The sequence below is a fragment of the Solanum lycopersicum genome, chromosome 2 (genome assembly GCF_036512215.1).
Source record: "Solanum lycopersicum chromosome 2, SLM_r2.1".
NCBI classification, from domain to species: domain Eukaryota; kingdom Viridiplantae; phylum Streptophyta; class Magnoliopsida; order Solanales; family Solanaceae; genus Solanum; species Solanum lycopersicum.
The window spans coordinates 53,743,337-53,764,411 of record NC_090801.1 but is presented as its reverse complement, the minus strand read 5'-3'; the positions used below and the strand labels follow the sequence as shown (position 1 = coordinate 53,764,411).

At 32.8% G+C, this 21,075-nt stretch overlaps 4 protein-coding genes across 5 annotated transcripts; 2 read left to right on the top strand and 2 right to left on the bottom strand.

Moving 5' to 3' along the window:
- The first annotated feature begins 2,818 nt into the window (after positions 1–2,818).
- Positions 2,819–7,222, top strand: LOC101265795 (ubiquitin-conjugating enzyme E2 2). The gene is made up of 6 exons (XM_004233307.5): positions 2,819–3,047; positions 4,025–4,162; positions 4,286–4,311; positions 4,953–5,042; positions 5,958–6,046; positions 6,840–7,222. Exons 2-6 carry the CDS (start codon positions 4,038–4,040, stop codon positions 6,966–6,968), a joined length of 459 nt encoding a protein of 152 aa, XP_004233355.1. The 5' UTR covers positions 2,819–3,047; positions 4,025–4,037; the 3' UTR covers positions 6,969–7,222.
- Positions 7,223–7,621: 399 nt separating this feature from the next.
- On the bottom strand, positions 7,622–10,787 carry LOC101266295 (homeobox-leucine zipper protein HAT7). Its single transcript, XM_004233308.5, has 3 exons — positions 9,940–10,787; positions 9,120–9,496; positions 7,622–8,318 (listed from the first exon to the last, which is right to left on the bottom strand). Exons 1-3 carry the CDS (start codon positions 10,046–10,048, stop codon positions 7,986–7,988), a joined length of 819 nt encoding a protein of 272 aa, XP_004233356.1. The 5' UTR covers positions 10,049–10,787; the 3' UTR covers positions 7,622–7,985.
- Positions 10,788–13,780: 2,993 nt separating this feature from the next.
- LOC101253455 (uncharacterized protein At5g39865) lies at positions 13,781–14,760 on the top strand. The gene is given in 4 exon segments (XM_069294366.1): positions 13,781–13,892; positions 13,999–14,117; positions 14,120–14,489; positions 14,492–14,760. Coding segments are annotated over 4 exon segments (870 nt in total).
- A 526-nt stretch (positions 14,761–15,286) lies between these two features.
- LOC101266594 (binding partner of ACD11 1) lies at positions 15,287–20,684 on the bottom strand. 2 transcript variants are annotated; one of them, XM_010318800.4, is made up of 5 exons: positions 20,273–20,684; positions 19,001–19,158; positions 18,377–18,452; positions 16,780–16,893; positions 15,287–16,029 (listed from the first exon to the last, which is right to left on the bottom strand). In XM_010318800.4, the coding sequence occupies exons 2-5, from the start codon at positions 19,114–19,116 to the stop codon at positions 15,565–15,567; spliced, it is 771 nt and encodes a 256-aa protein (XP_010317102.1). In that variant the 5' UTR covers positions 19,117–19,158; positions 20,273–20,684; the 3' UTR covers positions 15,287–15,564. The 2 variants fall into 2 exon arrangements, with proteins under 2 accessions (XP_010317102.1, XP_004233357.1); XM_004233309.5 differs by having other exon boundaries at positions 15,287–16,026.
- Positions 20,685–21,075: the final 391 nt, after the last annotated feature.

Genomic DNA, 21,075 nt, shown 5'->3' with positions numbered 1-21,075 from the left:
ATCTGAATCAAATTTGAAAAAATAAATAAATTGGGTTTACATTAAACTCAATTGACCTTTCTAGTGAGAATATTTTTTTTTATTGTAAATCCTTTTAATTATCAATTTCATATTTCAATTAATCAATAAAAGGAATCAGTCTCAATTGACACCCATTAGTGGCATTGCTAGTGCTTTCGTTTGTTTTCCCTCTTTTGCTACTCGACCATTAGGCATCATTGTCGCTACCTCCGGCGAAAACCACCAACAAAACCCCGTTCTCCTCTTCCCCTTTCCTCTTATCTCTGTCCCGTTTCGAGACAACCACCATGAAGACCTACCCTTGTTCTCACAACAAGGTCGACAACAACAACAACAACAACAACAACAAAATCATGCGGCTACACTGCTCCGACCAACGAGCTCCGACAAAGCGATAAAAACTCCGATGTAGCAGCGATATGTATAGATCCTTTTAGATTATTTTTTAATGTTCTCCGACAAGAATTTGAAAGAATTGAGGGAAGAAGTTACTTTAGAGATTTGAGAAATTGTGAGAGTATAGAAAAAAGTGGAAAGGAATTATAAAAAAATTTTAAAAAAATACTAGATTAATTGATTTTACCTGTAAACACGTGAAGTTCACAGCCTAAGACAGATCTGGTTGTGGCTTTTTAGGTGCGTAATTATTACAGTTTCAAACAATTCAGGAGGTTGACAGAACTCTTGTAAAGTTAAAGTGTGTAGTTGAAAATACGGATATAGATCAAGGGGGCTTTTGATCATTTTCTCTACTACATATATACTAGTGGTGTTTATATTTAGGCTGAAGTCATCTGTGGTCCCTTAAAGTTGTCCGCATAATTCACTTAGACATTTAAACTAAGACTTTTACCTATTAAACACCTCTACCATTTCAAATTTGAACCATTTAAACATTTTTTTTAGAATAAGCTAAAAGTAGAAAATGTGTGAAATACACTCGCAATGACATGTTAATTTAACTAATTAAATAATGACATGTGTTATTTTTTAATCTAAAAAATTATTTAAACATTACATTATACAGTAAAGAAAAAGAAAATTATTTTAAAGTAAAAAAGAAAAGAAAACTGAAACTTAAACCCACTTCCCCTGCTATCCACTGAAGCTCAAAATTCAGATTTCCCTCTACAATACCACCCAGTTCATAGCGATCTCCTTCTTCCTGTACAGTCTCATCTCCAACAACAAATCTTCCTTTCCATAAGCCTATTTTTCAATTATAACCTTTCTTCTTCGTCTCGTTTAAGGTTGAGAAAGTTGGGGAAAAAATTGCTGAAAAATTAATGAGTTTTTTTGCCATTGTTGGAAAGAATGGAGAATTCTCAAATTCTTTTGTGTTTGATAACTGATTAACTTTTTATGATGAAGAACATCCTCACATTCTGTCAATATACATAAAATTTAAAGACAAAACAGTATATTCATGACAAATCCAAAAAACTTCAATAAAAAATTGAGTAAATCAAATAATAAATTGAAAAATTCTTCAATAAATTCAAATAACTAAATATCAATTTAACATCAAATTACTATATTAATAGCAAAGAGACAAACTCCAAAGACCTTTACAAATCAAACATGATGAAAATGATAGGTGATAATGGTGGTTTTCATGGTGAGGCAACCAATTCTAAAATGAATGACAAAAGGTAAAAAAGAAAAAAACAAACAACAATGGAGGTAAAAGAACTGAAGTATCCAGAAAAAATAAGAAGAAAAAAGGGTGTGTAGCGACGGCGACGATAGCGGTAAACTGGTGGTATGATGAAGGATGAGATGCCAAAGAAGATGAAGAAGCAATAATAATTTTTTTCCATAAAAAAATGCTCAGTTTAATACCTTTCACGCACTCATAGAATGTGCATCACACGCAATGTCCCACCTAAGAAAAAAATGTTCAAATAATTCAAATTTGGAAGGATAGAAGTGTTAAATAGGTACAAGTCTTAGTTAAGGTGTCTAAGCGAATTATGCGGACAATTTTAAGGGGCCTCAGATGACTTAAGCCATATATTTATTATGATATTTTCACTTGTATTGATAAACTAATTGATCGAATGATATATATTCGTAACTTTTCCTTTTCTAAAATCATAAAGGAAAACTTTATTTTAGCCAAGCAAAACATTTTAGCTTATGCTTTTAGCTAGATTTTCTTCCTTCATTAGTGTCAAATAATGCTTGTGAAAAGTACTCTTTGTGGTACTAACATTTGGGTAATAATTGAAGGCAAAAGAGATCTCATAATTCTTTCTTTCTAAAGTAGTTTTTAGGTGAGTTAGACATTATTTTTTAGCTTGCTTTTTTTGCGAAGATTGTTATTTAGAATTTTTTTTAAAAAAAATTATTATATTTTTTTCTTTTATTTTGATATGAAATTCATCTAAGATGTGACATTGTCTCTTGATAAATCACTAATTTTAGGATCCATCCAATCATGAAAGTATTCATTTTTACGTAATAACTTTTCATTTTATTGAGAAATCAGTACTTAATCATGAAAATCACAAATTAAACTTGAAGTTAGACTCTAAAAATAACTTATAATTTAAAATTTTTTTCAACTCCATCTTAATATTTTCGAATAAAACACTCATTTCTCCTTATTATAAGAAGTTTAGTCAAAACGTAACTCTATCTTCAACTCCAACTTCATAAATTTCACGTTCAACTTAAAAAGTGACTACTACTTCTATGAAATTACCGTGCCCTCAGTAGTTTTAATTTAAATTTTATCTTTTTGCTATCGTTTTTTTTTTTTTTTACTAAATACACATAAATTATTAATTTAGAAAAATTAAGTAATACAAAACTAATGTACTCTAAACTCCGTAGATTGAAACGCACCCACAGGTGTAGTGTCAAACAGCACACACCGCTTTGGCAGCTTATACATCACGCAAACTCCAAATCTTTTCATTCTTTTAACTAGGCGGATTTTGCACAGGGGCGCTCGATTATCGAAGCTCATATACAAATCCTCTCCATTTTCCTTCTGAAATTGTTGCTGCGTTTGCTCTCAGGTAAATCAATCTGCTTTTCTGCATCAATTCATGTGATTGGTTTATGTGCTGTGCGTTTTTTTTTCTCCAGATCAACCCTAGTGAAATTGACTCTTGATTTTTGTTTATGCGATACTATTAGTTATTGCTTCGATTGATTTGTACTTGTTGTTTGCCTTGGAATATTTTAGAAATGAACTCTCCAGTCGGATTTCACTGAGTATTTTGTTGTTAATTTTCTAGCATTTGATTGGAGCAGATTGGCAGCTGGCAAGGTTCTCATTGTGTTTACTGGAACTATATAGTTGAAAAATTAGGAAAAAAAAGTATTGATGTATATGTATTTATTTACTAAATGTGCATTATGTATTGACTTTCCCTGCCTTTTGATTTTTTTTATATAGTTGTTTAACTTAACCAAGTTTAAGAAAGAAGTTGTTTGTTTGACGCAAACTAACTAAGCATTAAAAGATCCATGTGCCAAACAAAGCCCCTGTTGCAGAAAGTTCATTTTATATATATGGGGCATTCAACAAGTAATTTCAGTGATAAATGGGAGTTAAAACTAAGTATGTTCCAAATTTTGGAAAGGTATATTTTTCAAAAAAGATCTCTAAACAAATTGAGACTGAGAGTGTATGTACTTATGTGAAGTTCATGTCCATTTGCCACAGAAATCTATGGGTTCAATCTCTAAGTTTTTTAGCATTATACTTCTTAAGTTATGGGTTCGTATCTTCTATTTATTATAATTTTAGTAAATTTTTACACATAAATTTGTACTTTAGTATTGAAATTACCGGGTTGATATGAACCCGGTATCTTAAAGCTACATACGCCCCTGAGCGCAAGTGGTATTCTGTAACCACTCACTTAAAATCTTGAATCTGCCTATTGGCCACAAAGGAGAAATTGTGTTATGTTTCTTAGCTGTCTTTTTGTTCTTGGAGAGTAAAGTTCTTTCTTGAGTTTCCTGTGTTTCTGAATTACATTTTTAGTTACGTGGTGAGGATGTCGACACCGGCGAAGAAGAGATTGATGAGGGATTTCAAGCGGTTACAGCAGGATCCTCCTGCTGGCATCAGTGGTGCACCTTATGATAGCAATATAATGTTATGGAATGCTGTTATATTCGGGTATGACATCTGGCTTTGAATGAAAATCATGGTTTCATAATGATTTGGACTATAGCGATTCACCTGTTCCCAAACTGTTGTATCTTTGTACTTACAGATTTTCTTTTCTTCCTTAAAATGCAGCCCTGATGATACTCCCTGGGATGGAGGTGAGGCAACATTGCCTATTGACTACCTTTGGTTTGTTATATGAATTGAAGCATTCTTGTTGACTATCACTTCTATGCTTCCTGTGACTTAGTTATGCCTTGGCAATTGCTGTTTCCTGCTTTCGTTTTGGTAAATAGTGCTCTATGAACAAGTAAAGTGCCCTTTAACTGGCATATCCGAGTGTTAGCTGCATCTTTACTGCAGCTCTGAACAAATACTGTGTGGATATGGTCGAGTGTGAGTTGCGAAATTATAATTCAGGAATCTTTGTGTATGTTGCTTTGTGCCTTAAAATTCTGGGATTTTCTTGTTCTATCCTCCCAGCAAAGAAGATTTTGTAGGATTCATGGCTGGTTCATAACCAGTGCCTCTGCTGCTATAAATAGTCTTTATAGCCTTATGCAGGTGGTTCGAGCAATTGGCCCACTTTTTATTGCTCACTGTTTCTTTAGTAGCTTTCTAGTTTCACGTTGATCTTTGTCGTTATTACCTTTTTGTTGTTTCCTTTTCATCTTCCACTAAAACTCTTCAAAGAAAGTAAAGCATCAGATTTTTGGCTAATTTTGTTTGGACAATTGCTTCTATAATTCACATATATCTCACCTAACTTTGACTGTTCTGTTATAAATGTTATTAATAGGTACGTTTAAGATGACACTTCAATTTTCAGAGGATTATCCTAACAAGCCACCAAGAGTGCACTTCGTCTCCAGAATGTTCCATCCAAATAGTAAGTAGCTCAAATGAAATTACCCCCCTCCCCCCTCCTTTTATCTCTTCTCCTCTTTCTTCTAATCCTTACTAGTGGCAGAGTGGGTAATACCATTCACCATGTAACTTCTTATGAGAGGATAAAATTTATTTATGTTCTTCCTTTTTTTTTTTACGCATATATGTGTGTGTTTGTGTATGTTTACTGTTATTGTGTTATGTATGGGAGGGCAAGGTTGGTTAGTGCAATTCACTGCAGCATTGTCTGGCCGTTTGCAAAAACAACCATAATTTAGCCTCAATTGCAAGCTAGTTGGGATATGCCGTATAAATCTTTACTATCCATTTTGTTCCTTTTAGGCCCGTCTTATAAGTTCTCTCTCATTTCTATTGATGTACGAATCATTCAATAAGATCAAAAAAAATCCTGACAAATATTTGGACTAACAAAATTAAGTCTTTATCGCAACCAGTTGGTATTGCTTATAAAGATCTTTTTCTTCCACTGTACTCTATTTTTTTTTTCTAAGTTTGCATAAATTCCAAATGATTATTACCATTAGACTTTCTAAAAAACTTCCATGTACGTTTAGGTCTATCTCATCCCCTTTAAATATCGACCATCATGATTTCATGACTGAGGTGCACATTTGGAGGCAGACATGACAAAACCATCTCAAGGGACCTCCTCTTGTTTATCCTTTATGTGCTACTTGCACTTTTCATGAATATATGTAATCATTTTGACTCCAATTGTTTCTAGTTTCCATCTGTTTTAGCATATTCAGCTAACCTAACATCTCCAACACCAATCTGTGTTTTTGCGTTAAATTTTTTTTCCAGGTATTGCATACTACCTTGTCTTGTGTTTCTTCGCATTGCATGCAAATTATAGTTTTGCTTATCGCTTATGCCTTTGCTTATTGTTGCTCAGTTTATGCTGATGGAAGTATTTGTTTGGACATCTTGCAAAATCAGTGGAGTCCTATATATGATGTAGCTGCTATACTTACTTCAATACAGGTATATAAGATGTTCTAATTGACACTTCATGCCTCCTTTCTGGTGCCAGGTTTTATTATAGTCCATCACACCATTGAGGACATAATGCTTTCATTGGTCAGTAGGCTGGTGTTATCTGTTGCTAATGAACACACATTTGAACGAGTTCCCGTTCCTTTCCCATTTTTCTGTTTGGATTTGTCCCCTGGGGAGGCAAGGGGAGTATACTATGAAAAGAACCTATGTCTCTATTATTTCAGATCATCTAATAATGCAACAGGTACCTGATGGATTAATCTAACCCTTTGCTAGCGAAAGCAAGGGGCTTGCCTAGTGCGGGTCACCTCTCCTGTCGTTCACCGGGGTTTTACCCTATGCACACCCAAAGGGTAGTGGCTGTGGGTTGCCCTTGTCAATTAAAAAAAAAGCATCTTTAGAAATGCTCTAAAGTAGACTGGTCCTTGTTTGTTGCCCTTAAGGTATCATAGATGTATCCCCAAGTGACACTATTTTCGATGCCGATCAATAAGTTTTTAGTTCTCTGTTGAGATTATTAGTAGACTAAGAATTTTATTATTGAACAAGCGCATGTAGTTTTGATAATCTAGTCCACAAAATAAAGTCTTTCTTCATTTTCTTATAAGCAATGTTCTATTCTTATGTAAGAAATACTCTCAATAGTTCCAACTTCCATGTATTTACTTAATTGCTATGTTATTTTCCCTTTGTTCATTTTATTTGACGTATTACTATTTAGTGAGTCAGTAGCTTTTTGTACTGGTAAGTCGTTGATATGTTGATTATCCTGGTGCAGTCTTTACTCAGTGATCCAAACCCCAATTCGCCAGCTAATTCAGAAGCTGCACGTCTATTTAGTGAGAACAAGCGCGACTACAACAGGAAGGTGCGTGAAATAGTTGAGCAAAGCTGGACAGCAGACTGACATCTCTGTTGCTAAATACATTTCATGGCTTTCTCCTGGTCGAGTTGTCTGCATCAAACTAAGATGTTTTTCAGTGTTTTCACTTCATGAATAATGAATGTAGTACAATTTGGTCCTTTTATGTAATGTTAGGAGAACTGGAGCTCTGAGTTTCTTTACCTTGATGTTTTGTTGCTCGACTATGAGAGACTCTGTACATATGATCTGTTGTATCCAATTGTGTGAATTTTTCTATAAAGTTATATTCCCTTTAATTCTCACTGCAATTTTGAAGTCTCTCTGGACAGCACTTGCTATTGCTTATACATCTGTAGTGCTGTAAACTTAACCAAGTAATAAATACAGGAGTAGTTAGAATTTTGATCATTTAGAACAACATGTGCCTTTTACCATTACCATAATATAGTCATCGATCATAATATCACAAGTCTTACTGTTGTTCTTAATACTTCGTTTCCATTACCATTACTTTTTAATTTTTGACAATTAAGGGCAATTTTGATATTTATATATATTTACTTCATACTTCTAATTTGTTTTTCTTATATTATACTCGATCTAGCAAATATCTGTCACATGAAGTAAAACAAAAGGAAAGTATAGGGAGTATTATTAACCAACAGAATATATAGGTAAAGAAAAAGATAGCAACATAAAGAAAAATGTAAGGAGAGAATCTTTTTTTTCTTCTCTGTTTGCAAATTTTATAATAAGGTAATGGTCCCACAGCCAGAGAAGTTGACCCCACACCACAAGTTCCTTATATTGCTCAGAACATGAATCTTTTTTTTAATTATCTACTAGACATATTATTCTAATTAATGTGTCCTGCCTAGTGGTCCACTCTTACAAAAAAACAAATAAAAAACAATGCATCAATAATGAAAATTTAAAATACTAAGGTACGATAACATATGTGCATTTCACTATACACACAATCAATTAATAAACAATTGCCATAAGATGATCAACAAACAAGAACAAAAACCAAAGTTTAAAATTTGAATAAAAAAAGTTTCAGTAAAAATGTTGCTGCACTGGCAATGGCCAATAGTTTGTTTGATCTTCAACATTAGTGAAGATGTTGCAAAATCCTTCTTCAGGTACATCATGAGATTGAGTTTGTTCTTCTATTTTAAAATTAGGTGTTTGAAAAACATGATCGTTGTTGTTGTTGTTATGTGGACTGTTTGTTGATGATGTTCTTCCAAGATTAACATCTATTATCGTACTATTCTCATCACCACTTCCGTTGTTCCAATTCGATCCTTCATTTTCTTTGTTTAGATTAAACAAAATTGGTGTACCTCCTCCTGTTGATTCTCTGTTCCTCAGACTCAGTAACTGCAACTGCATCCCCATCACAAATATTAAAATTTACAACATTGGGAATTGTGCGTGCACATAGCGATTTTTCTAGAGATTAATATAAAAATCTGTATAAAACTTATTTTTCTATAAATTTTCATATTAATTCTTAAAAAAATTTCAATGTCATTCGCGCTTTTCTTATAGCTCGTATAGTCAAGGAAAAAACGGGACTAATAACTCTCTGTGGAACAAAAGAAAAAAGTCGGTGAATTACTACACAACCTTTGAAAAAGATATTTTTAATGACATAAATGAAATAGTACTTTCCATTATTACCTTGTGATTATTCCTGAACTAAATTTCCAGAAAATATAAAGTAATTAATAACTTTATTAAATGATGGATAAAAAAAAAAATATATTAACAATTCTTTTTAAATTATTCTTAACAATTCACTTAATATGAATCGAGCGAGTCAGGAACTATACTAGTTTATTGCTGTGGAGTGTGAACTGCTTATTTCATAAAATTACATACAATAAAAGGTGTTTATGATTGCATGATATATCTATAAATCTGAAAATAAAACTAAAATATTTATTTTATATGAGGTCAAATAACACTAATAGTTTAACCCTTCTTTATTGTTATCGATTTGTAACTTAAATCTCCATTCATTTATCAGAAGTTTAAGTTATATAAACTGACAGGTGCAACTAGATTGTTAGTGTTTAGTTTAATAGCGTGATATAGAAAGTTATCAATTAAGGCAAAAAAAAATAGTTTAATTTTTTTTTTAGTACTGTTGATTCGAACATGAAATCTTTTAATTATACTTACCTCAGAGTGAAGATTCTTGTTTTGAGTCTTGAGTGCATCATTATCAGACTTGAGTTTATCACACTGTCTCTTCAATATTTCATAATCTTTCTCCAATTGCTTAGTCTTACATCTTGCCCTTCTGTTTTGAAACCAAATTGCAATTTGCCTTGGCTTCAACCCTAAAGCTCTAGCCAATTGCATTTTCCTCTCAGGTTCAAGTTTGTTACCAATTTCAAAACTTCTTTCAAGTGCTTTCACTTGTTCCATATTCAATCTCCTCTTCTTCTCACCTAGCAACTGTGAAGAGCCATCGTCATCCGACATGTCAATATCGTCTGCTCGCGAATCTTGATGGTCGAATGACATGGCTCTCCTCATTAACACAGATGAAATTCCTGTATTCGCCACGTCCAAAATAAATTAATTTGTCATTCAATCACACATATAGTTATGGATCTAGACTCATTTTGAACTTATAGTTTTAAAAGTCTTATGGGTTCAATGTTTTAAAAAAATAAAGGTTGAATACATCAAAAGTATAAATTCTGAATCCGCTTATACTTAGCTTGGCCTAAAATTCCAAAAAATGAAATAATTATGATCTAATAATAAAAGCTAAAAAATAAAGGTTAAAATATATGAAGGATAAATTTTGAATTCGCCTCTACAAAAGTAAAAATCATTAGAATTCTCTAAAGTTAACATTGACTATATATAAATATGTAATTAAATAACGCATATATAAAGAGCAAAATTCATTGATTCTAAATTTTGAATTCGTCACTGATATCACACGTAAATGAAATACGTAAAGATAATAACGGGAGAAATATAAAACCTTGAAATTCTTGATGAGGATAAACACTAGGGAAGGGAGGAGGGAGTTCATTGTCTTCAGGTGCTCCAGGAACAAAACCCATAGTACCTGTACTACTACTAAAAAGCATGTTATAATATCTACAAGGATAATCTTATACACAAAGTAAACCAATTAAAGTCATCAACAACTATATATATATATCATATATCTAAAACTTTTCTTCCAATTTTTTTTTTGTTGGGTTGGGTTTGGGGGGTGGGGGGTGGGGGGTGATGGCTAATGGAGACTTGAGGGGTGTTAATTAGGGTGCATCGGGGCGAGGGTATTTATCCAAATTCCTCATAAATAATTACACGGTATATATAAGGGTTTTTAGTATGTATATAGACACTTCGAATCTCCGCAACACGAGACTAGAAGTTGACTTAACGGTTTAGAGATTCAAAAATTACCTTAAGTATTATATTTTTATATAAGCGGCACAAAATTTGTAGAAATAGACACACAAACAGTTGATGGAGCAAGGATTTTCATAAGGGGTTCAAAATTGTAGAGATACACACGAACTGTTGGCGGAGCCTGAATTTTCAATAAGGGGTTCAAAATTAGCCAAAGAAAGTTTGACATCTAATATATACATAAAATAATATTTTAAGGGAATTCGAATGAACTCCTTAATACAAGATAGCTCAGTTAATGAAAATTCTGAATCCACGACGGACAAGACGGGCGATAATAATAAGTCAAGAGGGCTAATGGAGGAGAGGTTTTGAAGTGGGAACATGGAAGGTGATGAAGGGAACATTAACATGGGGTGGCAAGATGGAAACAGTGGAAAGCCAGCGATGTTTTATTAATTATTTTTTATTAAGAATTAACAACACATAACGTGAAATGTTATTAGATTTATTATCACACAAATATTCTCCTTACTTGCAATGTGATGTCCTTTTATTTTATTCTTTCTATAGCTTGTGCTTTTTGGTATCTAGATCACAATTCAACTTTTTTTACGCATTTTAAATAAATTATAATAAGAAGCTACTGTATCAATTGTTTAATATTACAAACTCTTGGGATTGATTAAAGTCACTAAAATTTATCTGTTATAGCAGCACTAAAATCATAAAACTAGCTACTTGCTATATCTCGTTGGTTATTGAAGTATATATTATATGTCCAGAAAATACAATCATTAAACAGGCTAGAGTTGACGATAAAATTAGAAATTTTAAAAAAAATGTTCAAAATTTTTATTTTGTATCTCGGAAAAATGTACAAGTACCCTTTCAACCTTTGTTCGAAATTTCCAGAAACATACTTATACTATATTAAGGTCCTAGAACCCCCCTGAACTTATTTTATAAGTAATTTTCTACCCCTTTTCAGCCTACGTGACACTAACTTGAAAAAATAAAATCAATCAGCGTTGGGCCCATAAGATAATGTCACGTAGACCGAAAAGAGAAAAATTATTAATAAAATAAGTTCAGAGGATAATAGGATCTTAGTATAATTTAAGTGTGTCTCTGAGATTTCGGACATAGGTTAATGAAGTAATTGTACATTAGTCATTTATATCTCTAAAAAGCTATGTTTGATATGTATACACATTATTATTATTATCCATATACACTAAAAGTTTTTGATAAAATTGTTGCAGTGAGGTCGGCTAGATCGATGTATTTCATAAAGTCAATTTGTTAGTAGACTGAACAAAGTTATATTCTTCTAATGAGAGAAAAATATAATAATTAGTTACCATTATTGAAGTCAACTACATGAGAATCCAAAGGAAACTAATTAGTGAAATTGAATTGATCAGGTTTGGTGTGAAGTAAATGGTTTTTTTGGCAAGTGATGATCTTAATTTGATAGAGTTAATTAAATAGAAGTAATAATTAGAAGATGATGAATATTATGGTCTGCCGCAGAATCTGAATAAAGCATGTGGTTGGGCCATATTTCTTCGATTTAAAATAAGTGGTGATTTTATCGTCTTATTTTAATTTAAAGTAAATGATGTTTTCAACAATTGAAAAGATATTAATGATACATTTCTTAAATTTAAAAAAAATAAAATTAAATAGAACTCTCAGTTCAATCCTAATTACTCTACTTTTATGATTAGCATATCCGTACACGTATACTCCCACAAATTAATTCACTCGCTATGACCCTCGCCCCGATCCATAATCCTTGAAGCAAAACTCCCTCATAGAAGGACTCTTACTTCAATTTCATATACCTAACTACTATCTTAAAGAAAGATGATTTGTTATCTCCGGAAGGAATTCAAACCTAGGGAGATAGAACTCTTTGTAGAAGAGATAAAGCAATTTTTCTGTCATCAGTCGACTCTTATTCTCACTTTTTGAAATTTATCTCATTTTTAAAGTATTTATATTTATATTTTGCTTTTAGATATTTTGAAAAGATATGCTCAAGATAAAAATAATATTTATTTTAAAATGGAAAGAATAATAGTGATTCTCAAATTACTCACCTTTCCATAAAAAGAGTTTAAAAAGCTAAGGGCTGGCATTGCCAACAATTTGGATTTCCTTTTTCTATTTTGGTGCTAAATCTCTAGATACTTTTGCCCTTCAATTTTATTTGTTCGTTATTTTTAAAACTTTTTTTTTTTGGTTATTGTTAACATTAAAAAAAAAAAAAAAGGACCTACTTTATCCTTAATATTCCCTTTATCCTATTTACTCGTCTTTTTTTACTTGACATATTCATTAAAAATAATTATTAATATAGTGAGTTAATCATTTTATATCTGATAAAGTTCAAAATCGATTTATTCATTAAAGTTAGGATATAATAGATAAAAAAATATACCGTCTTTTCTTTTTACATTTTTTTTATTTTTCTATCAATTTAAATTACGTCACATAAATTTTAAATTGTAATATAAAAACACATTAAAGTAAAACTTAAATTTAGGCTTTTGTTTTGACATTCCATATCTACAAATGATTGATTCATTTAAAATAATATTGATGCGCAACCTAGTAAATTTAGCGTCTTGTCCCTTTTTAGGATAATTATTCAGTAAATGGTTAATTTATTTCTTAAATAGGTAGAAATCTTACATAATCTGAAATTTAATCGGTTCTTGGTGGTTATAGTACATGCAATGCGTTTTTTTAAATAATATAAAAATTGCTACTTGGAAATTCAAAATCAAATCTTCCATGATCCCTATGATCATGGGTTGTTTCTCACATGGTTTCATAATTTTATATTCTTGATTTTGAACCTTGACATAGTATGTCTTCATGTTTAATTTTTTTTGTTGTTGTTGATAATATCATGTTATTTAGATGGTAATTATTTATAATATACAAGTGGAGAGTTTTTATTTCTTTTATAAGAAGTGGAATTAATAATCCAAAAAGACATAAATATTCTAATACAAAACATTAAAAGTCTATCTTAATCCATCTGTAAACCCAAGTTAAAATGGCTTACTTGCCATAGCTAATTAATTAAGTGTAGTACTTAATACATCATGGTAAAATATACCATCATTTCATTAAATGAAAAGACACGTTAAACTCTCCTTTTCTTCTTACATTCGACTCTCTTCGTAAACTATATTCGAAAAAATAATGCATGCATTAGCTCTTATAGAATGGAAGTAAGAAAAAAGAACCGGACGTATAAGGGGAGTACGATAATTTAACAGAAATAATTTGTTTCTTGTTTTTATCTCTAAAACATTTGAAATTCCTCAATTTGGCTACTTATTAATCACTCGAAATCTTTACCCAATCTTGATTGATTTCTTTCCATCCACTGCTCTATTCTTCTACTCAAATCAATTTCTAGGCTGGATTTTTATTTAACAATGGGTTGCACTAGTTCAAAGCCAAAAGTAATGCCAAAAATGCAACGGACACTATTCTGCAGTGCATCGAAGCTACTCATGAACAAACATATTCCTATCGATGAAGAAGAGTGTAGCATCCAACTGGTCTCTCTCACTTCCTCAACATTAGGATCTTCGAGACTTTATCCAATGAAACAACATATCGAAGATGATGAATTATTGTTAAAAAAAAAAAGATGACATTGATAAAGAGTTCGAAATGGGGCTGATTGAGAGAAAGACATGGTCTCAAATGATCAATGAGGAAATCCCAGAAGTGATTCCTAAGACTACAATTACAACTACTCCTGGTGGTGTGAGCCAGAGAGAGTCAATGTTTAGGAATTGATGGAAGATCTTAAAGATACTAATCTTCTTGCATCTCCTCATCGTGTCTGTAACTTTTCTTTCCATGTCTTGGACAATACGCCCCGACTGAAATCAAACTGTGGAGTTGCTCAGCTTAAATTGGTTCAACAGAAAAAAGACAAAGTGATTTTATACTTGACAAGCCTGAGAGGAGTGAGGAAAACGTATGAGAATTGTTGTCATGTTCGGATGATTTTGAAGGGACTATGTGTTAAGATCGATGAAAGAGATGTATCGATGCATGCAGGGTTTAAGGAGGAGTTGAAAGAGTTACTACTAGGGGAACGATACGGAGGATGGGTTTTGCTGCCAAGGGCATTTCTGGGAGAAAATACATTGGTGGGGTTGATGAAATATGCAGAATGGACGAAAACAGACAGCTTGAGAAGGTAGTAGAAAGCTGTGAAAGGGTAGAAAATGGAGTTTGTGAAGGCTGTAGAGATGTTAGGTTTGTGCCATGTGAGACATGCTATGGAAGTTGTAAAATATACTATGAAGCAGAGTATGATGAAGAAGATGAGTGTGGCTTCCAACGATGCTCAGATTGCAACGAGAATGGGCTTATACAATGCCTGACTTGTTGGGATTAACATTCATCCGCTTGTATGGGGCTATCTATTTACAAGGACGAAGACGATCAAAGTTCAGGCCTAAGCTGATGGGTAGGACTTAGGAGCAGTTCTAAGGCGAGTTTTACAGGTTCAACTGAAGCATTATTTTCAGCTCAAACTATGTATGCATATGCAAAATAATTCTAAGCACTAAGATTCTAGGTCCTGAACCTTCTTTTAGGCAAAGGCTTCAAGCATCTAAACTAATGCAAATATCATCTAGCCAACAGATTATCCAACTTTTACTGCCTATTCAGCACATTAGTAGCAGCAGTATAATAGTAACAATTATCCAACTGTGAAACATGGTTGATAAGATTAGGTTCAAACAAATACTGTTCCAGCATCTGGCATGAAATTACCAATAGCTTCCCCAGTTTTTCTGGCTCTAGGACTTGCAAGTCTAGGCAAATTCATAGCAGTAGTATGTGTGCGATTGCAGAATGGACGCAAGTTACCTTTGTCAATAACACGTAGATCAATGAATGATAAAATACCAGCTCACTGAAAACTGAAAAGCATGACATGTATGATCAACTTGTAATCCAATCAAGCGTATTACTTACATTGTACTCGCGTGAGTAGAGGAAATCAAATTTGATTAAACCACGGTAATGACTGCAAAATACCAACACATTACCATAAGTATGGATCCTGTTATACACCATGTTGCTCATTCTGCTTCAACTATAGCTAAAATTGTTCATATTCACATTCATGTCTCCATGGAAAGCTTACACCTTTGGACAAATTCATTCCATGTGGGCAGACATTGTGTCAGCCCTATTTACCAATTTGGTTCATTTCTATCGGAGCTGTTTCTTTTTTGACACCATTATTACCCAAGTCAGCAGCAACCTTGGCAGCCCGATGCAGAACATCTGAAACCCAAAAAGCTCCCTTGGAGAAGTAACTACTGCTAACCACAGCAGTTGCAGCAGCTGCAGCTGTTTTCCCTGTAAAAGATGCAGCAGACATGGTAAGCTCAGAAAGATGGTACTTCTCGTCCACGCATTTAACAGTCTCCATGCCAGACCGAATTTTATCAGTAAGCCCAACTCTGTTGCTGAGATCTGCCACCTTTGCTGCTGCAGTAGATGACACATGATAAGACTCATCAAAAGCTTTGGCTTTGGTTAGCGCATCCTTACTTAGTTGATATCCCTTCACTATCATGGTTTCAACTACCTGCTGTGCCATGGTCACAGCTTCTCCAGGAGTTGAAACAAACTGATTTGTATGGACCTGCTAATTTACAGAAAAATTTCAAAATGACATCAGGGAAGCTAGGCAACAACAACATATCGAGTGACCATTGACCAAAGTAATCCCACAAGAGCGGTCTGGGGAGGGTGGTGTGTACGCAGACCTTACCCCTACCTTGTAAAGGTGGAGAGGTTGTTTTCAGAAGACCCTAGGCTCAAGTAAAGCAAGAGGGAAGCTAAGGATAAAAATAAAAGTGAAGAACAGTGAACAAAAAAGAAACTGAAAAAACAAAAAGAAAGAAAAAAGTGAGTTGTTTGAAGAATTAATTTGTTCTTACATCTCCACCAACATACCTCAGTCAATAGGTTTTTTAACTTTCTGAATCAACTTTCCCCAAATTAACTAACAAGAGTCGAACTGAATTTTAGGGAACTCAACAATTTTGATGATGAACAAAAACTTTTATCAAGGAAAGAATAACGAATGGAAAAGAAGAATAGTGAAATAAGCTATATTAATTACATATCTTCAGCTCTAGAGCTCACCAAAGAAAGAAAATCATGATAAGCTCAGTTCACAAATTGGATTCTTTTACCCGTGCAAAATATCCCTTGAGAGCAAATTAATCTCAAAGCGGAGCTGCCACAGAGATCATACTCCTATTAATTCACCGATGAACGATATAACATTTTCATTTTCATTTACTCTCATGTTAAGGCAGTAAGAGAGTTGATTGTCCAGACAAATAAGGTAAACTTTAACTGAAAAGGACATCAAATGGGAAAAGCCTACCGCAGAGCTGCTTCCATTCTCCACCATATCTATATAGTTATCCCAAGGATCGTCTTCATCTACATGGGCTTCCAAGCGAGATATATGAACACATTGATCTAGTATAGTGGATCCCTGAATCCAGGCTAAAAGGTTGAGAAATATTTTAAAGGTGCAAATTTGAAACATAAAATAGTTGTATGAATTTATTGAATGCAGTACTAGCGCCTAAGGAATAAATCTAGCATCACCCGATGCACATACTTTGCCCAACTAAAAACAGAGAGAACAAGGAAAATGAAGAAAAAGAGCACAATGACGAGAAAACTAGATATGGAATTAAACAATAATTTTATTATTATCGTGGTGGCCAGGCCAGCTACATGCACCTTGCCTAATTCATGGGATACCTGCCACCTCCCATGAATTAAAACATTAGTTTCAAATATAAAAGCAGACAACTGGTATATACAACTCAAGCACAAGTACCAAGACGTCCCTACATGGAGACAGTGAATAGAAAAACATATATCAAAAAGATTAGTTTGCATATTCCCATGGCCTAGAATCAATGATCTCCTTCATCTATGGTTGGTGGGTACACAAATAACTAGCAGCTTTATTCAAAATAGTTATATTTTACCTAATTACCATTTTCAAAAAGTCAAAATACACAATCACATATTTACATGGTGAAAATACAAGATAGATCATATTAACTCGTTGCAACCATAAAAACCTAAAGGTATGTCAAGTAGTCAAATGTCTTTGGAATATAAGTACCCTTTCGTGCTATCACTCAGAATTGTAGGTCTCTTGTTAAACTAGACCAAATAGAATGACACATACGTAGTGGTCACATAGTTTACCACCAAAGCTCATCTCACATAGCATCGCTTGCTCTTATAGAGTCTTCTTTTCTCCTAAAAAGGAGAAAAAGCGAATGAGGGTCAAGGTTAAAGAAACCTTGTAGGTAGTAATGTACTCAATGATATTGGTTTTAAATATAGTGTATTGTGTCAGGGATAAAATTGATCACATTATTAAGAGACAGATTAGGTTTAAAGAATTGCGACAACAGATTAAACGAGGGAGTCCAAATTGCATTTGTTGCGGATATAAATATATATTTAATAAGAACATGTCCAAATAGGATAGCACATCAGAATCTCTTTAAAAGGACCTTCCAGGTAGCTGCACAAAGGCTGTCAACTTGTGTTCAGCTAGAAATCAAAACACTCAAACACTTATAAGTGAAAGAACGAGAGAACAATCTTAATTAAAAGTTCAAAACAATATGAAGAAAATTCATGACTAAGGAATGTAGATATAAATATAATGTTTTTCATTGATGCTTTTAAAGATTGAGTTTAGAAAGTTACTGCAAGCACCTATTTTGGTAGATTATTGACTATTCTTAAACAAAGAAATTATAAGCTTCGATAAGCATTAAGCAAGCCAATAAAAAAATCTTTTTGATGTTCATCATGGAGATGATGAATATAAACTTGACTCATTACCATACAGATATGCAGCATTGGATATGTAACGCATTCACCTTGGAGGTTCTTTCTGCTAAGTAGAACTAATATAACAGTGGAGTAAAGCAGAAACTTACACTGAGTAAAATAGCAGTTTCCAGTGCATAAGTATCCTTGAACGTAACATAGGCTATAGAAGCATATTCACTCAATCTGCATTCAATAAAGGCAACACTTGATATCAGGAAGGGTAAAGAACATCCATCTTTTCTCACACAGTTTAATAGCATTGAACTCTCTCCATCTGCTACTTTATTTAAAGTTTAAACATCCTTTTGACGAAGAAAGTTTGGAATGTCGTATAGTGAGTTTCAGGACATTGAGATGATATGCTTCACTACTCACAATGGGTTGTCAACAGCAAACATTATCGGATGCTAACCTTGTTCTTTCTAAGCAAACATCTCAGAATTTATAGTAACACATAAGCTCTTGTTGACATTTCATAATGCTCTGAAGAAGTCACATGGAAAAGAGTGGCAATACACGTCCTATTTGACATATTTCACAAGGCAGAATTGCAATAAGACATGCAAACAGAATACTATTGATTAAGCATTTATATCAACTATTTCATCTTAGATAAACAAATTCTGGGAACAATGCCAAGCATAAATTTACAGCACCGACAATAATCAGCTCGAAATGACAACTATGCTGTAGCAGAAATTGCAGGTAAACTCAAATAAACGAAAAGCTACCTGATGATTTCTACTTGTTCAATTTCACCACAGTGAGAGAAAAAATCATCGACATCTTTCTCTGTAGCTTTGGTAGAAAGACTCGTGACTTCTGCTGTGTAATGACCCAAATACATGGATAGAAACACGGTGCAAATCCCAAGGAAAGGTGGCTTAACCTGATTAAATCAAGAAGAGTAAATGATTCAAATTTCATAAGAGCTAAAAAATAAAAGTTAACTTTAGTCCGTTGATTTATCATCATGTCAATACTTCTTAGTTCATGGCTTCTCGAGGCCACATTAAGGAAAGAACATTGAAAAAATTAAACAAAATCCATTTTTAAGATCCTTGTATACGCATGATATAATGTGTGATCAAGATATTCATTTCCAAAAATCCTTTATATCAGAAATATTATTCTTATCAAGTTAAATAAAGACAAAAGTATGCTTTAGGATGTAACATCTGCAATTAACTTGAAATCGAAGAACAAAAGAAGATTTTGTATAAAGATCAATGATACTTTCTGTATGAGGAAGTATGAAGCACACACAAATTGCACAGCTCCAAGATCAAAAAGGGTGTTCCAATAACTTTATCAGCTCAATAGTGCTAAGTGCATTCTAGCTATTGAAATAGGAAATATAGTAATTTAATCGCTCAGATAAAGCCAGTAAGCCAATATTTTTCATAAGATTTCATCACAAACTTCAGTTAGCTCTCCAAATAATATAATAGAACACTTTAGACTAGAGACTAGTAAGAGATCTTCAAAGCCTTCGTTATATTAATCCGTAGTATTCATTTCTCTCTATTCAAGCCCATTTCATTTTTAAAAACGTTTTTTAACAATAATAGTCTAACGCAGCTTACACACACCACAACTAATTCCACGAAACACGTGTCACCTTCCACCAAATACACCAAGGCTACAAAATATGGAAGAAATCACCTAGTGATATACTGTCTCTAGTGAGATTTAAATCTGAAAAGTCATAGTTCATTCTCAACTCAATTCATTGACCACCGATGCCCATTTCATATTCTGATTACAATACTCAAATTCATTGACTTTGAAGAATAACTAGGGGCTCCATTCCACGGCGATAGTCATAAAAATTACTACCAGATTTGTGTATACATATTAGGGTTAAGTGAAGAAATTTCAGCACCAATAAAACGTTATGATAATTGAATTTACAGATACATTTAAGTTCAATAAACAAACAGATAATCATATATTAAAAAGCAAATTTAGGCATCAAAAAGGTTTACAAATTAGAATCTCACCAGACAATGATGATCAGATGGTCAAAGCGGAACAGAGCAATCAGCCGCCGATGAGAAACACAGAGAAATTGTAAATAGATAATTCTATTTTTACTTGGAGGTATTTTTTAACAGGGGCGATTTGGTAAATATAGTAAAGAGTCGTTTGGTACCAAGATTAATAAGGCAAAGATTGCTAATACAAGATTAAGGGTGTGTTTAGTATGCAGAGGCGGAGCCAGATTTTTCAATAAGGAGGTTCAAAATCAATAGGAATAGGTAGCCGAAAGGGGTTCGACATCTAGTATATATATACATATAAACTTATTTTAACGATGTATAAATAATATAATTTTCCACCGAAGAGCTCTGTCCGTGTTGGTATGAAGGAAAATATTTTTTTTGAACTGAAGTAAGAAACATTTGTTAATTTAAAAAACAATGTGTTAAAAAAATAACAATGTATTTATTTAAGAAATGAGTATTTTTGATCCATTAAATAACAATAACAATTAAAGTAGGACATTTTTGGACCAAACTACAAACGGATAACATTTTTGTTCCTTTCGCATAGTTTAAGCACATTTTTGACTTTTTACCCTTAGATAAATTGATCACTCACAAAATGCCAATTTTCAATTTTTAAAAAAAATAAATTATCTACTTTTAAAATTAAAAAAATAATCAATAATGATAAATTAAATAAACCATCTACATTTACACATAAAAAAATATGATATTTAAGCTGAGTTTGGTATGGAGAATTTTTAAAAATTATCTCTTTTTTATAAAAAAAAAATAGGTGCTCGATAATCTGAAAATAA